This window comes from Bombus fervidus, chromosome 2 (genome assembly GCF_041682495.2).
Source record: "Bombus fervidus isolate BK054 chromosome 2, iyBomFerv1, whole genome shotgun sequence".
In the NCBI taxonomy this organism is placed as follows: Eukaryota; Metazoa; Arthropoda; class Insecta; order Hymenoptera; family Apidae; genus Bombus; species Bombus fervidus.
The window spans coordinates 3,333,866-3,352,670 of record NC_091518.1 but is presented as its reverse complement, the minus strand read 5'-3'; the positions used below and the strand labels follow the sequence as shown (position 1 = coordinate 3,352,670).

The following is an 18,805-nucleotide window of genomic DNA, read 5'->3' as shown; positions in this document are numbered from 1 at the left end:
TGTCTTTCATATTTTAGAAAATGAATTTATTTAAAATACTATACATATATATATTATATTATGTGTAATACTCAAAAATAAATTTATATTATTATTTGCTATGATTTATACATGAAGAGAAATATTGGACAAAATTTAAGTCCTATTAACAAATTAAATGTCATTACAAAATTCAATATTATATTTCAATGTACATATCTATAAAATTTTAACGATAATATTATAGGATTGTTATGAGTTCATTAAATTAGCCAAGTTAACTAATTTCGTTACAATTTATTTACAATCAGTAAACATCAGTAAACTTCTTTTTTTATAAGATAAATGACATATATGTATATTGTTAAATTGGTAACACTGAATCGTAAGCATATAACATAGCAGAACCTACATATGATAGGCTACGTCACCATCGAATTTGTACATAGATTTTGTGTTACATATTTTTCTACTTCCGTTACTAATTCTCAGACAACAATCATTTTAATGCTTTGTATTCTTTTAAACCAAGTGACTTAAGAAGTTTCCTCTTTAAAAATGGGATCTTCTCATAGTATCGAAATACCAGGAGGTGGCACAGAAGGTTACCATATATTGAGGGTAAGAACATTTGTTGAAATAGTGTAGTTTATTTTATATATTCATACTTTTTTTATTTGCCAAAATAAATCTTAATCTAACTTTCAGTAATTTTGATATGTATTATAAATTTACTATAGTTTAAGAAAAAATTTATTAAGTAATTTCATCACATATTAGATTGTCTAAAAATTGGAAGTTTTAAGTTATTTTTCAATAAATGTAGCTATCTTTTTGTTAGATATTTAGTAAATTTGATTCGAACATCATGACTGAAATAGGTACAGGAAGGTTCTCCTGGTCAGAAAGCTGGACTGGAAGCATTCTTTGACTTTATTGTAGCTATTGAAAATACACGCTTGGTATGTGTTCCATGATACCTATTGATACTTTATATCAATAGAATTTATTAAATTTATATAAAGTTTAAATTAAAAGAATAATTTATTCTTACAGAATCAAGATAATGATACGTTAAAGGAGCTTCTCAAAAATGGTGTAGATAAAAAACTAACAATTACAGTATATAGCAGTAAAACACAATCTGTAAGACAAACTGTTGTAGTACCTAGTATCACATGGGGTGGACAGGGTCTCCTTGGTGTTAGTGTAAGGTTTTGTTCTTTTCAAGGTTCCAATGAAAATGTTTGGCATATTCTTGTAAGTATAATCACAATTAAGTCAGAAAAAGTTAAAAAGTATATAAGAAGACAACTTTTTTGAATTATGTTTTGTAGGAAGTACATCCATCTTCTCCAGCTGAATTAGCAGGTCTACGTTCATTCACAGATTATATTATTGGTGCTGATTCAGTTTTACACGAGACTGAGGATATATTTACTTTAATAGAAGCACACGAATCACGACCTTTGAAATTGTACATATATAACACAGAAGATGATTCTTGTAGAGAAGTTACAATTACACCCAATCATACTTGGGGTGGAGAAGGAAGGTAAATTTGTTAACCTAACATTAGTATTTCAAAATATTACTGTAATTCATATCTTACGAATATTTTTTACACTTTTATAGTTTGGGTTGTGGAATTGGTTATGGATATCTGCACAGAATACCCATTAGAAACATTCAAGAGCATAAATCAAATAATTTGTATACAGTATGTACCAATTTGAAATGTCACAAGAAATTTATCAAAGTATTGTAACTAAATTCTATTTCTTCCTTTTGTAGTCTCGTGTTAAAGCTACTAATCCAAATCCAGTTACATCAAGCATTGCTCACACAGAAGAAAGTAATGTGATTAACATACCACCAGGTTTCTCTATTCCGCCGAATTATATATCAGCACAAGAAAATGTTACAAAATCCGAAGTTGAAACTACTTCTACTACAATGGTGCAAAATATATACACATCGAGTGTACAAACATATACTATGCCTCAATTGAATCCTGCTGCTATTGGAGGATCTACTACTACTATTTCTGTATCTCATGTTATGCCTAATCAAACTGTTGTAAATACGACATGTAGTAAGTATCCATAAATTATTATTAACTTTCAAATAAGTAAATATAATGACATTATTTCTATTCAGATAATGATCCTATCATGCCATCGTCACATCAAAATACAATGCCGAATATACCTGGTATGCCAACTACTCCACCTTTGCCAACTTTTACTACTAATGCGACAGTTTTAAGCGAAGCAACTGGTGTTGTCGGTATGCCAAAAGATTTTACAACTGTACAGAGTGATTTATCACCACCAGTACAGTTTGATGTGCCTCAATCTCACGTAGTAACGACGCCTATATCGTTACCTGGGATGCCACCTATTACCGTTAGTGCAAGTCTACCACAAAATTCTTCTTTCTATCCATCTGTTCTCCAGCAAAATGAATTGACTGGTGTTAGTACACCATTTACGGTGCCACCAACAACAACGCAGTAACGATTATGTTATTTCTAATGAAAAAAAATATCTGTTTTATAATAAAGTAAATATTGAAGAATAAAGGTAAAATAAAGAGCGTAATGTATCTATTACGAATATATGTATTACTATACTTTATGCATTTATATTTTATTACTTGTTTAAACGTAATGTATACAAATTTTCAGACATGCAGGGATAAATTATGTAATTCTGTACATAGATAAGGAATATTGACTACTTAAACTAAAGTCAAATTAAAACATTTCAAAAAGTATTAAATCCTAACATATTACTTGATCCGTTTCTTCTTATATTTTGTTGTTGATACTTATGTATAACAATAAATATTTTTTAATCACTAAACTTTATATATATGTAATGTATGTGCAAACTAAAAGTTTGAATTTGTTATTAAATAAAGGAATAAAACATTTACATATTAATGAAATGGATTTTATTTAAGATTCAGAAATTAATAGTGATTTAAATTATTTTTAACAATGTTGGAAGCACAATAAATGCAAATATATCTTTTTCAAAATACAAATTGTGTCTCTGCTAATAAATATTAAATTTGGAAAACACTCATACAGCAAAATCAAAACTATTATTTTGAACAAGAATCATTTATTAAATATTGTACAGATTGATCTTGTATCAACTTTTATTGTATAAATGTCAGAATAACAGATTTTACTTTAATAACTAAAACTGCTAATGTTTTTTTTGGAATTTCTTCTCCATAATTTTGATATTGTTTAAATAATTACTTCAACATTAAGTAATTCCTCTTCATTTGGGAGCTTGATTTTTGATGGATCTATTAGATTTGGATCAATCGGTGGTAAACCATGTTCTTCTCTGTAACGAAGTTGTAAATATGCTTCTCGTTGAGACCAATCTTTCAGAAATGGGTCCGGTGCATAACCAATTACAAGAGCACCAAACACGATGCATACAGATATAGATATAAAGAATGTTACATGCATGGCTTGGGCATCAGCTTTCTGATCTTCGTCATTAAATCCATAACTAGTCCATGCTTTTTTTACCTCATACGTACTCTCGTTTTGAGAATTTTTAACTGATACATCACTTCGGTATATTCTGTTACATATATTATTTTCTTTCAGCCTTAGAAATGTCAATCCGCTCTTAATTCCTTGAGAACGGATGAATCGTAGTAGAATTGACATCCTTCTTTAATGACAACTTATTTTTTCTAACAAAATACCGTTCTTCTATGTATTCGTTAGTTTATTATAAGATAGTTACCAATATATTGTAACAATTTCAGAAACCAAAATTAGATACTCACATACGTGTATATACAAGACGACGACCAACTTTAAAGGTTAGAAATTGCTAATACAAATTACGTGAATGACCTAACCTGACACTCAGAGGATAATGTAATACGGCGCCTTGATTTTAAATTTGAAAAAGGTAATCATCAATTTGATGATTACGGCTTGAAGTGGGTAGATTTTGTAAATAAATCAGAAAAGTATTAATATTCGAAAAGAATATAATAAACTATGAGAAATATTCAGGATTATATTTAAAATTAAAAATAATATTAGCTTCACACATATTTACTTTGTAGATTTTCAAATCTAGTAACTTATCATGCTTTTACTTTTGCAGGAATATTTTTACATCGGTGATAAAATTTATGGAATAGAAATTTATTTCAATTCATAATACAATTATTTATTTTGTACAGTATTTTCCTTATCATATATATTTTTATGCTCGTTATGGATTACAGATTGATATATCTCTTGCCATAAAAGATTATTCAAATCTTTTGTATTTTCTTCATTTGAATAAGAAAAGTGATGGATATACACTCCTTTATATATATCTAATATTATTATTAAGGATATAGTTTTATATATATGATGCATTAGTAAAAACTATCACCTGAAATAAGTCGTTATCTATTGACTTTATCAAAAAATCTTTAAAGTGAAATTTATTATATTTCAGGAGTCTGACCAGAAGATTACATTTTGATTTCCCAATAGCTTATATTATCTGAGATATTAAGGTGACTTTGACATAACATTTAATCGATCCAGCTAAACATTTTCTATAAGTTTAGCAGATATTTTAACTTTAATTTATCAAATTTAATGTATGAAGCAAAAATAAATAATAATGAATAATGCAAAACAGTACTCTTATGTTTACATTGTCTTTGTCTTTCATACATTAAATTTTACAAATTAAAGTTAGAATATCTGCTCAACTAATATTTTTTTGACATAAATAGATTAATACTTTTTTTATAGAGAATGCCGAAATAGATCGATTACTGTGTTTAAAACTATATGATCCCATTTAAAAAAATGGATACCATCCTCATATAACCTCTACTTGATTATAACCAAAATACTAATTATATCAGATTATGTCCTTTAAAACCACTCACTTCTTGTCTGAACCATTTTTTCATACAATAAAAAACTATATACATATATAGTTAATGCAAAACTATCCATTGTATGAATCCAACATATATATATATATACACATACATGTGTGTGAAATGCCAAATTTAGTTTAAATTACAAGAATTTTATAAGTTAAAAGGATACTTCCTGTAATATTCTCTTTAAGCTTTCCAAAATCCCATCGTATTCCAGTTAATTCTCTATATAATGCATATTTTCTTCTGTAATTACAAAAAAGGAACAAAAAACAAAATCTTATTAGTATTAAGGCATAATACAAGTATGAATGAGCATAATAAAATATTAATAAATTATAATCAGATGCAAACCTTCCTTGATCTAATAATTCTTGATCCTGTATGTTTCGTTTACATGTTTTAAGTTTATTTCTTTGCAATTCCAATTGTTGACATTCTTCTAAAAATTTATTTTTCTCTGCATCCAACTCTGTCTTTAAAAAGTATTAAATTTTTATTTCTGCTGTATTATTTTATAACAATGTAATATACAAAAATAACAAACAATTACTATATGGTCTAAGTGCTTAGATAAAACATGATTTTTATATTCCAATGTTTGTTTTTCAGACTGAAGGGTATCCCTCATAGAAGTTATTTTTGATGTTAAATCTGTGATCTTTATTCCATCTTCTGAAAAAGAAAATACCTTTATTTGAACACAAAAAGTACGATACAAATAATGTAATAAATTACCGCTAAAGTCTTGATTTCGTTTATTTTTTATATGATCGATTAACTTGATCTGATCCTGCAGTAAATCCTTAACTTGTAAATCCGAAATTTTTATATGATTTTCCTTAAGCGTCATTATTTCATTCATTATTATATTTACATTAATGTCACTGTTAAAACATTTAGTAAAAATGAGAAAACTATAAACACAAATTTATAATGTCAGTTATCTTCAGTTACAAAATTTGAAACGTCACTATGTATTACTGCCAATAATACTATCAAAATATCCCAAAGTCGCCTCAAAGCGAGTTAGGGATTTTAATCAATATGCCACGATCACGCTGCGATAAAACAAAATTACGATTAAGAAAATAGATAAGATTATATACAGGGTGTATAATTTTAATTGATTCATGCAAATATCTCCTAAACTGTACATTATTCGGAAAAGTATTTCAAGTAATATTTGTGCTCTTTCAAGGAAAATATCTTATAATGAAGGTGTTCTCGAGATGTTCAGGAGTCTCTGTTTTTTCTTTTTTTTTTTTTTTAATAGAACTATATGTTTTCATTTAGCCATGTTTATAGACCATGGGTCGAATTTATTGACCTATAAAATGTTGGTTTTTAAAAGTCATTCAATTTTATTCATTCCCATGTAAAACTTATCTTTGTCAAATATGTATAGAATTTGTTTTCTATGTCTTATATTTGAAAGGGCAGCTTTGTACATCGATGTAATGAGCTATTCTCTTCATAAACGACAGTTCTTCACCTTCTGAAAAGTTGCAGAACTAATTTGTTGACAGGCATTCCTTGTGCGAATCTCTACATTAAATTTTTAGGAGTGGTTAGTTCCTTTCAATAAACTTGTTCCCTTGTGAAACCTTATAAGGAAAGATCTAAAGGGGTTAGATCTGGAGATCTTAATGAGAAGAGAATTTTACTTCCTTTTCCAGAAAACATTTTATTCAGAGTTATACAAACTCGGCGGTCATTATGTATAGGAGCACCATCATATTAAAACCATATCCTGGTAGCGTATGGAACGTTTTCAAGAGGATTTTGTAATTTGTTAATTAAGAAAGTACTGTATCGGGCTTCAGTTAATATTCCATTAAATAATTTAAATTTACTAAGTGACTTTTCACTATGCCGTACCATACATTCAACGATCATTGGTGTCAACAATCAACCGATCTCTGCCAGTGTGGAGTTTCATCGACCCAGTAATTGTTGCTATATCTATTCAATAGTCCGCTATTCTTGAACGTGGTTTCGTCAGATGTGTAACATGTGACATGCCATGATTGGTTTTTACAATATTTCCCGACTGATATGAGAGTTGTGTGCTGATATGAGAATTTAAAGAAATTACTGCGAGTACTGCTTCTGTCATGAGTGCTGTCTACGACGTTATCGTTGCAAATTTCCTCCCCTAGCCGGTGATCAGGAAATCTTTCTCGACGCAACCATGCATTTGCCCTATAATCTTTCTAATACTCCTGGAATCGAAGTCATATCAACGATTTCGCTAGGCGTATAATCACACATCGCAAACTAAATTATTATCGAAATGAAGGACGTGTGATGCTACAATAATATTAATCCCTTCGAAGCAAATACTGTAAAATAGTAATTCTAGTAATGTGAGACGCACCACTTGTGTGAGTGACGCGTCATGTTTACGACTGAATAGTACGACGAGGAAAATGTAGTCGTATGTAGAGCAGGTTTAGAACAGCTGTAAATGGTTTTGGATAACCTTTAAAAATTAACGTTTTATAAGTCAATAAATTCGTCTCGAAGTGGGCTACAAACCTGGTTAAATGAAAATATAGAGTTGCATTTAAAAAAATAAAGATCATCTTGACATCCTGAAACACCTCTGGTTAGATAAACCTGATGGTCATCATAGAACATTCCCTCGAAACAGAATAAATTTTATTAATAATGTGAAGTTTAGGAGATACTTATGAAGATGGATTAAAATGAGAAATGCTTTATATAAAATGTTTATATACAATAAATTTTATATTTTTTAATTAATTTTTTAATTAGTTAAAAGAAAATATTTGTTTAACTTCATTAGAGAATTTTTAGGATTAAAATCAAAATTTCTTTTTTACATTAAATCTTCATTTAATGACATATATGCTAGTCATTTATAACAATAAATGTCTTACTATAATAAAAGTGTACTAAACATTAGTGATTATATTTAAAATTTAGATGTAGTTCATTTATGATATTGTAACTTATAATGGCACATAAAAAGAAAATATCATGTATAAAATAAAGTACAATGTAGGGATACTTACTTATATAGGTATCATTACATTGTACTTTACTTTGCATGATATTTTAATAACATCTATATTGTCTAAATGTATAATGTGTATTATGTTCTTGAAACATAATATGTTCATAGACATTTTTGTCTCAAAGAAATGTTGCTCTTTTAAAAATCAGTTACGTCTAAATCACATAAAGAATTTCTTTTTCAATTAGTACTCAAATATAATTTCTCGAAACATTAATACATTATAAATACTGTAGGTTGACAAAAATTATTTTCGAACTTAGTACTTTTTTGTCTAACATTTGCGTCCATTATATGTCGCAAGATATTGAGCAGTTTATAAATGTCAAAATAGTTTATTGTTATATAATTATCATGCATATTAATTATAAAAGTAAGTAAAAATCTCAACGTTCTTGCATGTTATTATAAGAAAATATCAAGAACTCATTATATAAATGAGTAAAAATATTCATATAAAATGTTCTTAAGTAGTGATCAACATCAAATTAGAATAATTTATAATCATAAATAACGTTTATTCGTTTGCTTTATTTCAAACGTTTTTGTCTACTGAATTTAAAAGTTAAATCTTACTGTTAAATTGTAAATCAATAAAATTGAAAATGTACATCTTACAAAAGTAACAAAAGAGAAAGAACGATAAAATATTAGTGGCCATAATGTTGATATGATTCATATTATGTGAAGAATGTAAATTCATTTTAAGTTCAGATAGAAAAAAAGCGAAATTTTACTTTGTAAGCATTTGAAATTGTGTTTAAAGAACGGAGATAAAATTATAATTTTCGATATAATATATGTAATTAAATAACAAATTTTAGTAGTTAGCTATGTGTTGACTAGAACTGACCTTCTTTTAACTAACAATCTTAAAATTCAATTATCGTTTTCTCAAGTGTGAACTACATATCACTAAAATATTATGGCCCATATAATGAATATATAACAAGATAAGTTTTATATATACGTTTGCATATTAAAATGTAATCTTTTATCATTTATCTAATTTTTAACGTCAAGATATTATGTCACTTCATTTGTAAAAGGCACTTGCTTAACATATTTAATCACAATTTTTTGAGATCAACAATCGTCATTCAATAGATTCACATTCATAGATATTTTTTGAGAAATCAAAATGTTTGATATCCGTATATTCTCTCTATTATTTTGAGTATTACTTGATTCTGATGTTGAACCATTATTATTATTGTTATTATTATTTTCTTGAGTCGAGTCGTTAGATGAAGAAGGATTATTTGCTTGAACTAAAATTGTGTTCAAACTATTATCCGCTTGTTCGATTTCATATCCTGCTAAATTTCCATTTGTAACTTCATGTGCTAGTTGCCTATAAAAACATGATTATGGTTATATAACAAAAAACAAAAATGTTCTGTTCTGAAACACTAAATATCTACTTACTCTGGCATCAAATTATTAGATCGATTATCGGTTGGTTCAGACACAGGATGTTGTTGTTCTATTGCATCTACGTTGTCATTACTTATATCATATTCATAATTAGAATTCGTACGAACCCAACTTGGAGGTACGAAACCTACTGCACGCACAAGATCATTCTTATCCTTCAAAATTTTATTGTTGTTGAATGGTACAGGAGATGACCCTTCTTTGCATCTAATGAAAGGACCTGTAAAATATTAAGTTATGAAGGAATTATATTAAACATCATATTAACATTTTCGATGTAATATACATAATTCTATACATATTATTACCGCGTTGAACAGCCCGCAGTTAATTCAGCGTTCAAGTAGGTAGGTATACTGTAATGAAATAATTGTGTTTTTCGTATAAAAAAAATTAACCGTTTTTATTCACGGTTAGTAACTTCAAACATATAAGAAAATGTTAAAAATTAAGACAAAGAAGCTACAATCTACAGTGCTTGTGTATCTTTGTTTACAATTTAGTGTGTTTGTAAGAAGTATTCATTTTAATAGAAATATCGATTGCAGAAAAGAATACGTAAAACAAAGTAGCTTTGAACGAACAAATGAATAAAATTATAGAATAAGCTTCTAATCTACCCACTTATTAGTAGCAAATAATCGCTGCGTCTTCGTGTTATTTAAAATGGATTTTTCTTTAGTGCTGCACTAATTAATATGGATGTATACTTTAATACTAACGGTGTTTGTAACAATCTATATTACTCACTATTTTCCAATGGCGGGGCAGTCGGTTCCATCACGCCAAGTTCATCGCGCGATTTTACCATATTTCTTTGCCACTTTGATCTTCCTAGAAAACATTTTATACAATTGCATTTTGAAATTTATTTTCCAAATAATTTTATGTATTATATGTTTTTAACATATTTGTAAATATTTAGGATGTGTTACTTACGTCTTTTGAAAAGTAATATACCAAAAACAGCTATTATACTAAATAGGAATGTTCCAATTACTGAATAGATAATCATAGTGTTGTTCAGATTTACTACTTCTGTATAAAACAAAGGAAGATTAGTACACAAAAATTATGATACCAAATACAATTTTCATCGAGTCAATTTTTCCTTTACTTACCGGCTATATCTCGTTGAGCGTTAGTTTTTCTACAAAATAATGCCATTTCTCCTGTACCAAGTTTTTCGGCGATGTAGCTGCAATTATATCAGGTTAATAAATATAATCAAATAAATCGTAATCGTGTATGAATATTTGGCAAGAAAATTAAAAAATAAACCACAGAAAAAGATAAATGAATAGTAAAATATATATATACCCAGTCAGGCAGGGGCCGCATTGAGAGGGATCTCGTGATTTTTTTTCATGATTTTCCAGTCTATTATACCTGTTACATTGGGTATAATCAACGCACCGTTCCGATACATGATAGCAGTATTGTTTATCGGAACAGTCACCATCATCACGACAAAATCTTTCCTCTATCGTAGCCTACAAAAAAATTGATTTTCAAAATTTTATTTCTATATTATCAGGTTGTCCGAAAAATTTCTTTCATTTTATAAGGAAATAATAGACGCACAATATTTTTTGTTTTATATTAGTTTATTAAATTATGCATGAACATAATAATAGAAATATAACGAAATAGATCATACCTAATTCAATAAAATAATATAAAACAAAAATTGTTGTTCATTTATTATCATCTTATGAAAGAAAAGAAACTTTTCGGACAACCTAATAGTTATAATATCAATTATATTTCAAAAGATATTACTTTGAAAAATAAAGTTATTATTGTAGTAGACACAAAATTTAACTACAATATTTTTCATAAGGAGTCTTATAAGAAATTAACTATTTTTCTAACAAAAGCATTTTATATTAATAAATTTGCAATTACCTATGACAGATCGATTCATTCGCACACTACTTCCATTATTTTTTTATAGAGCATCATTATTCTGGCAAAAAAATATCGTACACAAATTTAAAAATCTTAAAACGATAATGTAATTACGTTCTTTTTGTATAAGTTTTCATGCAAATTGATAATCTATGTGGAATTATTAATTGTTATCAATTACCAAAATATATGAATTTAGTACGAAACAATTACATTAAAAAGTCAGGGTGATTCTCAATTTTTTTTGTATGTTACTCTTATAAACTGAGTGTGGAACGCACGGCACTTCCGGTTTAATAAAGCCCAAGGACTCTGGCCGATTTCTTACGACTTACGACCTACATTTCGATTTCAAACCACTCTCAAAGAATTATTCTCCTAAATTTTGATTTGCTCAAATATTAACTAATATAAATAGGTAATACAAATTCACGATTACGATTAATTTTATATAACAATATAATAAAAACAAATAGAATAAAACAAATATCTGTTTTTTCTGTATTATGTATCATGTATATATTAATTCCTTTACTATATTACGTAATTTTATAAATGTTTACCTTTAAAAACTTAATAGTATTGAAGTATTATTATTGAAGAATTATAGTATTAAATTGAAACATTTTTAACTTTAAATTTAATGAAGTTCGATAAACAATAAACATATAAACATGCGCCAAAAAATATGAAATAAATTTGTATTTTCTGAAATAAAGATCATATTATCACTATTTTTCTATGATGTATTTTTTCTATAGAAAGAAGAAAAATTAGATTGTATCGTTGGAAATATAATTTTATTAATACACCATAATCCTTTGAAAACTTCAGAAATAAATATTAAAAAGAATTATATCTTCGTTTACAAAAAGGAAGAATAGTGTACAATTTTGTTAATATTTTCGATTAATTGAATAAAAACATATAGGAGGGTGATTCTGCAGTCTTGATCTGTCATTCAACCGCCATCTTGTTAGTGAGTAACCGCCATCTAATAGTTCACCATACAACCTAAAATGGTGGTTAGCTAAAACCTGTATATAATGATTTGACTATGATATAAACTTACATGAACATGAATGTATGAACAGTTTTGAATGAATGAACAATTATTATCGTCACTTCTAAATATCTACAGCAATTTCCTGCATAAATTGTAAAATTGTAGAAATTATGTAGTACAAACAATTTTTAGCATTTTTTATAAGCACAACTTTTACATTATTGTTGTAAATTAAATTTTCTAAAATTTAACACTGAAATTTATTCCACTTGTAATACTTGCTAAAGTACGTGTCACATGTTGTTAGACATCGTAAAAAATACTAATCGTGCATGTATCAAATTACGGTATTTATAATATAATAAGGGAAATAAAAATAGTACACGTCATATTTGATAATACCCCTTCCCCTGATAAATAATCTTCTTGGACTATATCTATGTTACGCTAAATTCATAATAAAATTATGTATTATATCATAAATTACTTGAGAATTAACATCACATTATATATATATATGTATGTCAACTGACAAATTTTGAATTCAATAACAATGTGTAAATATTTAAAATCGATAAAATAAAGAAAAGTCGTTTGATGAATTTAAAAATATTTTAACGGGAGATTGAAATTCATTGAGTCACATATTCAATTTCCCGTAAACAAAGCAAAAAGCACTCTTATCTGTCAACCGATATCGTATGATTTCGCTATATGAAAAATCTATCGTTGCAATTTGCAATAACTTATAATCAAAAAGAACAGAAGGATGTTATGCAATTGAAAATTATTAATATAGAATACGAGAAAGTTCAATATTAGAATTGCCCCCTTTATTTCTTTCCGATATCTTATTTCTATGATGGTCGCAGAGATTCCCGGCCGAAAAAAAAAAGTGGTGGTTGGTGAGTCATCGTGGCGCGTTGATGTGGTACTGAGAATTGTGGAACATATTCCGGTTCTAGCAACAAGATCAGTGCGATTTCGTCACGATACTACGCATTATTAAAATTTCGTTATATTTCTCATTTATCTTACTTTGTCATTAAATTTTATTCCGGCAAAAGTAAACAAAACTGAGCGCTTGTTATCAGTAACAATTGCTGCGTTCTTCATTGGCACAATAAAAATAAGTCTGTTTACAAAGGGACACGATCGTTCATGAAATCGAACGTAAATTACAGATTTAAAAGAAATATATTAGGAATAATCAAATCCAGAAAAGATGATGAAATCATAACTTGGAGTTACGAAAATTTGTAAAAATCTTAAATCTAACTTTTACTGTTATTCTTGATAGTGAATAAATAGAACAATCTAGAACAGGTAGGGACATTTAACCACACCGGCGGCACATTTCATTTTCCCCATCATCATGTGCATATCATTATCGCTATCCCTGCATGTTTGCAAAAGGACTCTGTAAGTATGAAATATGTAACATACACGCACTATGACTGACATGTAATGCATCTCAAACTTGATTGTAGCACCAATTGAATAACCCGGATATATTTATACCAATGTATCATGCGTTGTATTGCAATGATATGTGAGCATGTTATAACCTGTTGATTTAGGTCATCTGATTCACACGTGATTGGAAATTGTGATAGGTAAGAAAATTGGAAAATTAGAAAATTCTGATGTTACTGTATTACAGTTTTTTTTTTTTTTTACTTACCATTGGAAGATATAATGTGGACGTATAAAGGTTGAAGATATGAGTTATTTTTGGGGATGTACTCGTATATGAGTAAGATTCTTCCGTAGAATGTTGACAGGTTCATTCGTGCGCACAACTTCGCACGTAGAGACACTTGCACTGTTGGGAATCCACCTGCAATCTGTCGTTGTCGTCGGCAGAACCGGCGTATACTGAACGTGTTCAAACCTGCTCGCAACAAGGCAGGTAGTGGGGATGGTTGCCAGTAATGTAATAATACTATACCGGTCCCTCGTCTCTCACAAACAATGGAACACTTTCGTTATGTACATATGTATATACTTAATTCGCTAGTTCGGAATAGAGTATATTTGTAAAAAATAACTGCGAATAAGTTTGATTTTTAACTTAGAGTTAGAGTATATTTGTTGTTTTGTATATTATAAATAATATGAAGATATTTATGTTTCTTAATGTTAAATTTGATTGATAATTATATTTTTAAAATTGTATTTTCTAAAGACAAAATTCATTAAGTATTCTCCTTATTCAGTTGTTTGAATTGAAGTTGTACTCATATTATTATCGATACGTGTGGGTTCGTTCTCAACAAAATTTTCAATTGCAGTTTGCAGAAATATGGTCATAGAGTTACCATATTTTAATATTTAAAGTTTAAGCGATACAACAATTACATTTTACAAAATTTGAAGTATGTTACAAATATCAAATATTAAATATACATCGTACTATTAATCTATAAACGAATAAATATATAAATATCTAGTTATTTTGTATGCATGATCTTTCTTATTCAAATTCAAATTAACCTCGTAAATGATTATAGTAAGGATAATTAATGTATTATATTAAATCTTCTATCATATTAAATTTTGTATTATATTGACCTTTAAATTGTAATTGATGTATTATATTAAATATAAAAATTCCTTTCGCGTAAAGAATATGAAATGTGATTTGTCACGTTCTTCTCCTTAAATGCAAATGTTATATTACTTATCAATGTTAATGTCTCAATAGCTTCTATAATATAATCATATAAAGAGATTTGGATACTCATAAGTAATCTGTAATTTGGCTTTGTGCGTTCAGAAAGGTAGATTACGTGACTATTCTTTTCATAAATGTTTAATAGATTCTCTTTTCCGCCTCATGAAAAGTTTTCTAATTGCGTCATAAGGATAATTGGACCGTAATATGATACAGCGACACAAAGCAAAAATAAAAAAAGACCAAAATAAAAAAAGGCCAAAATAAAAAAGTGATAAATTAAAAAGGCGAATTTTATTAAAATAATTGTATGTAAATATGTTTTAACACATTATGAGGAATTTTTTCTTCTTTTTTGCATAAAACACTTTTAATTCTAAAAAAAAAATACTTTTCTAATATAAACTTGTCAGGTTAGGCCCTCTGAATGTATGCATGTAGATAGACACTCTTGTTGTGAGATATTTAAATTTCTTCGATAATATTATAAAATGCACCTTGATATTATACGTTATAAATTAACGAATTAAATAAATTAACGAATATATACAAATAAGTAAAAAATAATTGATGCAAAACACAAGTTTTTAATGTGCAATATATTAGGAATTTTTCTTGTTTATTACTCGATGTATTCTGTAGATTGATACTACATTTTTAAATTACATTTACTAATTAATAATTACTGATAACTGAATAGTTCAAAATTTATATAAGGTTGATACTATTTGTGTAAATCCAGGAAAGTGATCCATTTCGCTTTTGAAACAACATACGTGAAAGCGAGGGGGTAAATGGTTTCAGTAACGTACATATTGCAATATCATGGATTCCTGTTCATGGCAACTTTCGTATCATAATTATGAATTAGAAAAAGTCGAAAATATGAAGTTTATATCCATTATAATTGTGCGTATTAGGAATAAAGTTAAATTTGAGTTTGAAATCGATTAGAAGAAACTTTCTATTGTTTATATGACGGTTTTTGATTGTTAAATTTTGAAATGCTTTAAAGACTGCATAATACATTACTAGATTTATTATTACATCATAGTTAATGTTATTTTACTTCTACAGGTCTTTAGACCTAGATAACTAGAGAAGATGGAATATTTAAAAACATTGTATAATGAAGTAAAAAACATAATGTGTATTTCTCATTTTAGTATATATGTATATACACTGATGAAATGGGAACAGCCTTATTTCTATTAATTTATGATATAATAAGCCATAATACTTAAAGTATTAAACACAAAAATTCCAAACATTTCTAGAATATCATCATACAATCAGCTTTAAATTACCATTGTTAAGTATTAATGTTTAAACAGTTCCAGAATATTTTTCATTGTATTAACGACCATGATGTTAGTTTGAAGCATATTCTTCTTTCATATTCTGTTATTAAAAAGTATTTCAATACAATGTTTTTCTTAATAAACTTATTGTTTATAATCTCTATTAGAAACTTATTTTTTCGTGATTAATAAAGTTACTTTTTTTTCAATGATATATAGTAAGTAATCCAAGCTTCTTTCCAAAAGACAAACAATTATATATAAGTATCCAACAATAAACAATTTCATTTCTATACAAAGTTAAAATAATCTTATTATTGTGCAATTTTCTTTGAACATATGAGCTTTCTTAATAAAGCAAAATCAATTAGCATGTACCACATAAAAGGCTATCATTTTCTTATAATGTTTTTCCTTTGAGGTATCCAAATATATGAACCGTTCGAATCTTCTTTCCAGGTACTACTTCATTCATCATATTATGGTCTGTGCTAGCTTATGTATTATTGGCAGTTAACGGACATTCACATCACTTCCATACTATTGTGTGTATTTTCTGTAAAACCCAATGTAGATGTTGGTGCATCCTGTGATGTCTCTTCTAATGATTGTGCATCCATGCCTTCTGGTACATTGTTTGTTGCCGTACTTGCTCCATCATCCCAGTTTATTTTGAATCTAGTAACACGTGGTTTATCCCCTAAGATATTTCTTTGTACTTTATCAAATTGAGGCTGTGGTGGTGGATTTTCTCTAAGTTCTGCGTCTGTGTACTCATTATTTATAAAATAACCAACACGCACAAATTCATGTCCCCTATATGAACAAGTTAACAAAACAACTGTGACTCCTAGAGCATCATTTACTGGAATTCTACTGACATCAGGGGGATCAGCCTAAAATAAGTAGTAAATATTGAATTTATAGAAAAAACCACTGCTGTATGCATGCATTAAGTATATATTTAATAAAAGAATTTTAACAGGAACTCATAGCTATCATTTCATACTTAGTTAAACAATATTGTTAATGTACCTGAAAAATGAACATATGCCTTCCTTCAGGAATTGGCCCAACATAAATTGTGTCTAAAACCTGGTCGAATTCTTCGGATTCGGCACTTCCGACATAGATCATTTTCCACTCTAAATCTGCAACACCACCATCATTATAACACATTCTACTGCTTATTACAAACAAATCATTTAATATGAATTTTAAAAGAAACTATACTGAAATTGAAGGTAAAAAAAAGCGTCAGAGAAAGTATCACTAATTTGTCCTTGGAGAGCTTGGTATTAAATTAGTGAAACTAACCTAGCATAAGCACCAAAAATATTTGGATATTTCTTCATTTTGAATAACACTGACATCAATTTGTAAATGTATTTTGTAAAAGAAGATAATATACAAAAATGTACCTTCTTTTAGTTCTTCGATACATTCAAATGTAACTTCGAATTGAAATGGATTGAGGAACGGTGAAGGATTATCAAGAACGGCTACATTTGCTAACTGAACTTTGGCCATCGTTGACTTCGTTTAATGAATAATTTCACCAAAACACTGACAATTTTACAATAACGAGTTTAAGGGACTGTTCGTCAGATTTTGTTCTTTGTACTGTATCAAACAACTAATCTCTTGATAAGCGTAGGATCTCGAATTAAAGTATAAACAATTTCATCCCAACACACTGCTTGCTTTGGCGGCAAACGAACCAAAGAACGTTTCCGGTGTTTCGGGAACTACCGAACTTTGTACAATATAGCATAGGTATATCTTGCACTAACATAAATTTAAATATCTTCTCTTTTAAGACAGCATACGATTTGAGAAATACGTATATGAAAAACTCATTATTAATTTTATATGTACTTCAAGGATTGTTTAATGTAACTATCATGGTAATTTACTTGTTCATTACGTATCTTTGAAATTCTATTGTTTAATGTCAGCACACTGTAATTACATTTTGCATAAACGTAAGATGATTTGAATGGGATACATTGACGTTTAAAAATAGAGAAAATTGTAAAAAGAAATGCCTTTAATAATATAAATTTTGCTTGTTTTAACTTAAATCTGTACATTTGTAAGATATTGTCCTTAAGGATTATTTACAATATAGAGATACGTAATTGGTGCAATGGCAAATTTTTCAAATCCAATCACAGAGGTAATAGATATTTTGGACGAATTATAAAGAAAATAACTTTCTATCTTCGAAGGATTAAGATGTGTTACAGATTTTAGTTGAACGAAATTTATCGAAAGAGTATATATCGTTAAATTTAAAATTAAATAGTTGGATAAGCATAGACATGATACTAGATAGATCTAACATTCATTGCCATTTTCTGTCTGAGAGCTCACAAAATCCATTGCCAATTTCAAATCATTTTCAATGTTACCGATTCAATATGGAATACCTCTTGTCTGTGCTAATATTTTTATGATATTTATAACCAAATTTATATTTATATATCTTATAATTATCTTATAATTATGTT

At 27.9% G+C, this 18,805-nt stretch overlaps 5 protein-coding genes and 2 long non-coding RNA genes across 7 annotated transcripts; 2 read left to right on the top strand and 5 right to left on the bottom strand.

Moving 5' to 3' along the window:
- The first annotated feature begins 369 nt into the window (after positions 1 to 369).
- On the top strand, positions 370 to 2,613 carry Grasp65 (Golgi reassembly-stacking protein 2). Its single transcript, XM_072015795.1, has 7 exons — positions 370 to 600; positions 861 to 941; positions 1,036 to 1,239; positions 1,317 to 1,534; positions 1,615 to 1,699; positions 1,774 to 2,074; positions 2,140 to 2,613. Exons 1-7 carry the CDS (start codon positions 538 to 540, stop codon positions 2,496 to 2,498), a joined length of 1,311 nt encoding a protein of 436 aa, XP_071871896.1. The 5' UTR covers positions 370 to 537; the 3' UTR covers positions 2,499 to 2,613.
- Positions 2,614 to 3,090: 477 nt separating this feature from the next.
- On the bottom strand, positions 3,091 to 3,858 carry Np15.6 (NADH dehydrogenase [ubiquinone] 1 beta subcomplex subunit NP15.6). The gene has a single exon (XM_072016156.1). The coding sequence runs from the start codon at positions 3,677 to 3,679 to the stop codon at positions 3,242 to 3,244; it is 438 nt and encodes a 145-aa protein (XP_071872257.1). The 5' UTR covers positions 3,680 to 3,858; the 3' UTR covers positions 3,091 to 3,241.
- Positions 3,859 to 4,155: 297 nt separating this feature from the next.
- LOC139993935 (uncharacterized) lies at positions 4,156 to 5,993 on the bottom strand. Its single transcript, XM_072016135.1, has 5 exons — positions 5,656 to 5,993; positions 5,471 to 5,592; positions 5,272 to 5,393; positions 5,087 to 5,163; positions 4,156 to 4,350 (listed from the first exon to the last, which is right to left on the bottom strand). The coding sequence occupies exons 1-5, from the start codon at positions 5,780 to 5,782 to the stop codon at positions 4,193 to 4,195; spliced, it is 606 nt and encodes a 201-aa protein (XP_071872236.1). The 5' UTR covers positions 5,783 to 5,993; the 3' UTR covers positions 4,156 to 4,192.
- A 2,103-nt stretch (positions 5,994 to 8,096) lies between these two features.
- LOC139993886 (uncharacterized) lies at positions 8,097 to 14,264 on the bottom strand. Its single transcript, XM_072016048.1, has 7 exons — positions 13,999 to 14,264; positions 10,718 to 10,890; positions 10,519 to 10,595; positions 10,337 to 10,435; positions 10,148 to 10,231; positions 9,389 to 9,617; positions 8,097 to 9,314 (listed from the first exon to the last, which is right to left on the bottom strand). Exons 1-7 carry the CDS (start codon positions 13,999 to 14,001, stop codon positions 9,047 to 9,049), a joined length of 933 nt encoding a protein of 310 aa, XP_071872149.1. The 5' UTR covers positions 14,002 to 14,264; the 3' UTR covers positions 8,097 to 9,046.
- On the bottom strand, positions 12,087 to 13,112 carry LOC139993966 (uncharacterized). Its single transcript, XR_011801497.1, has 2 exons — positions 12,532 to 13,112; positions 12,087 to 12,456 (listed from the first exon to the last, which is right to left on the bottom strand). It is a non-coding gene; the product is annotated as an uncharacterized lncRNA (long non-coding RNA).
- On the top strand, positions 13,206 to 14,871 carry LOC139993970 (uncharacterized). The gene is made up of 2 exons (XR_011801498.1): positions 13,206 to 13,736; positions 13,805 to 14,871. It is a non-coding gene; the product is annotated as an uncharacterized lncRNA (long non-coding RNA).
- A 1,250-nt stretch (positions 14,872 to 16,121) lies between these two features.
- Asf1 (histone chaperone asf1) lies at positions 16,122 to 18,036 on the bottom strand. Its single transcript, XM_072015395.1, has 3 exons — positions 17,714 to 18,036; positions 17,328 to 17,443; positions 16,122 to 17,188 (listed from the first exon to the last, which is right to left on the bottom strand). The coding sequence occupies exons 1-3, from the start codon at positions 17,820 to 17,822 to the stop codon at positions 16,817 to 16,819; spliced, it is 597 nt and encodes a 198-aa protein (XP_071871496.1). The 5' UTR covers positions 17,823 to 18,036; the 3' UTR covers positions 16,122 to 16,816.
- Positions 18,037 to 18,805: the final 769 nt, after the last annotated feature.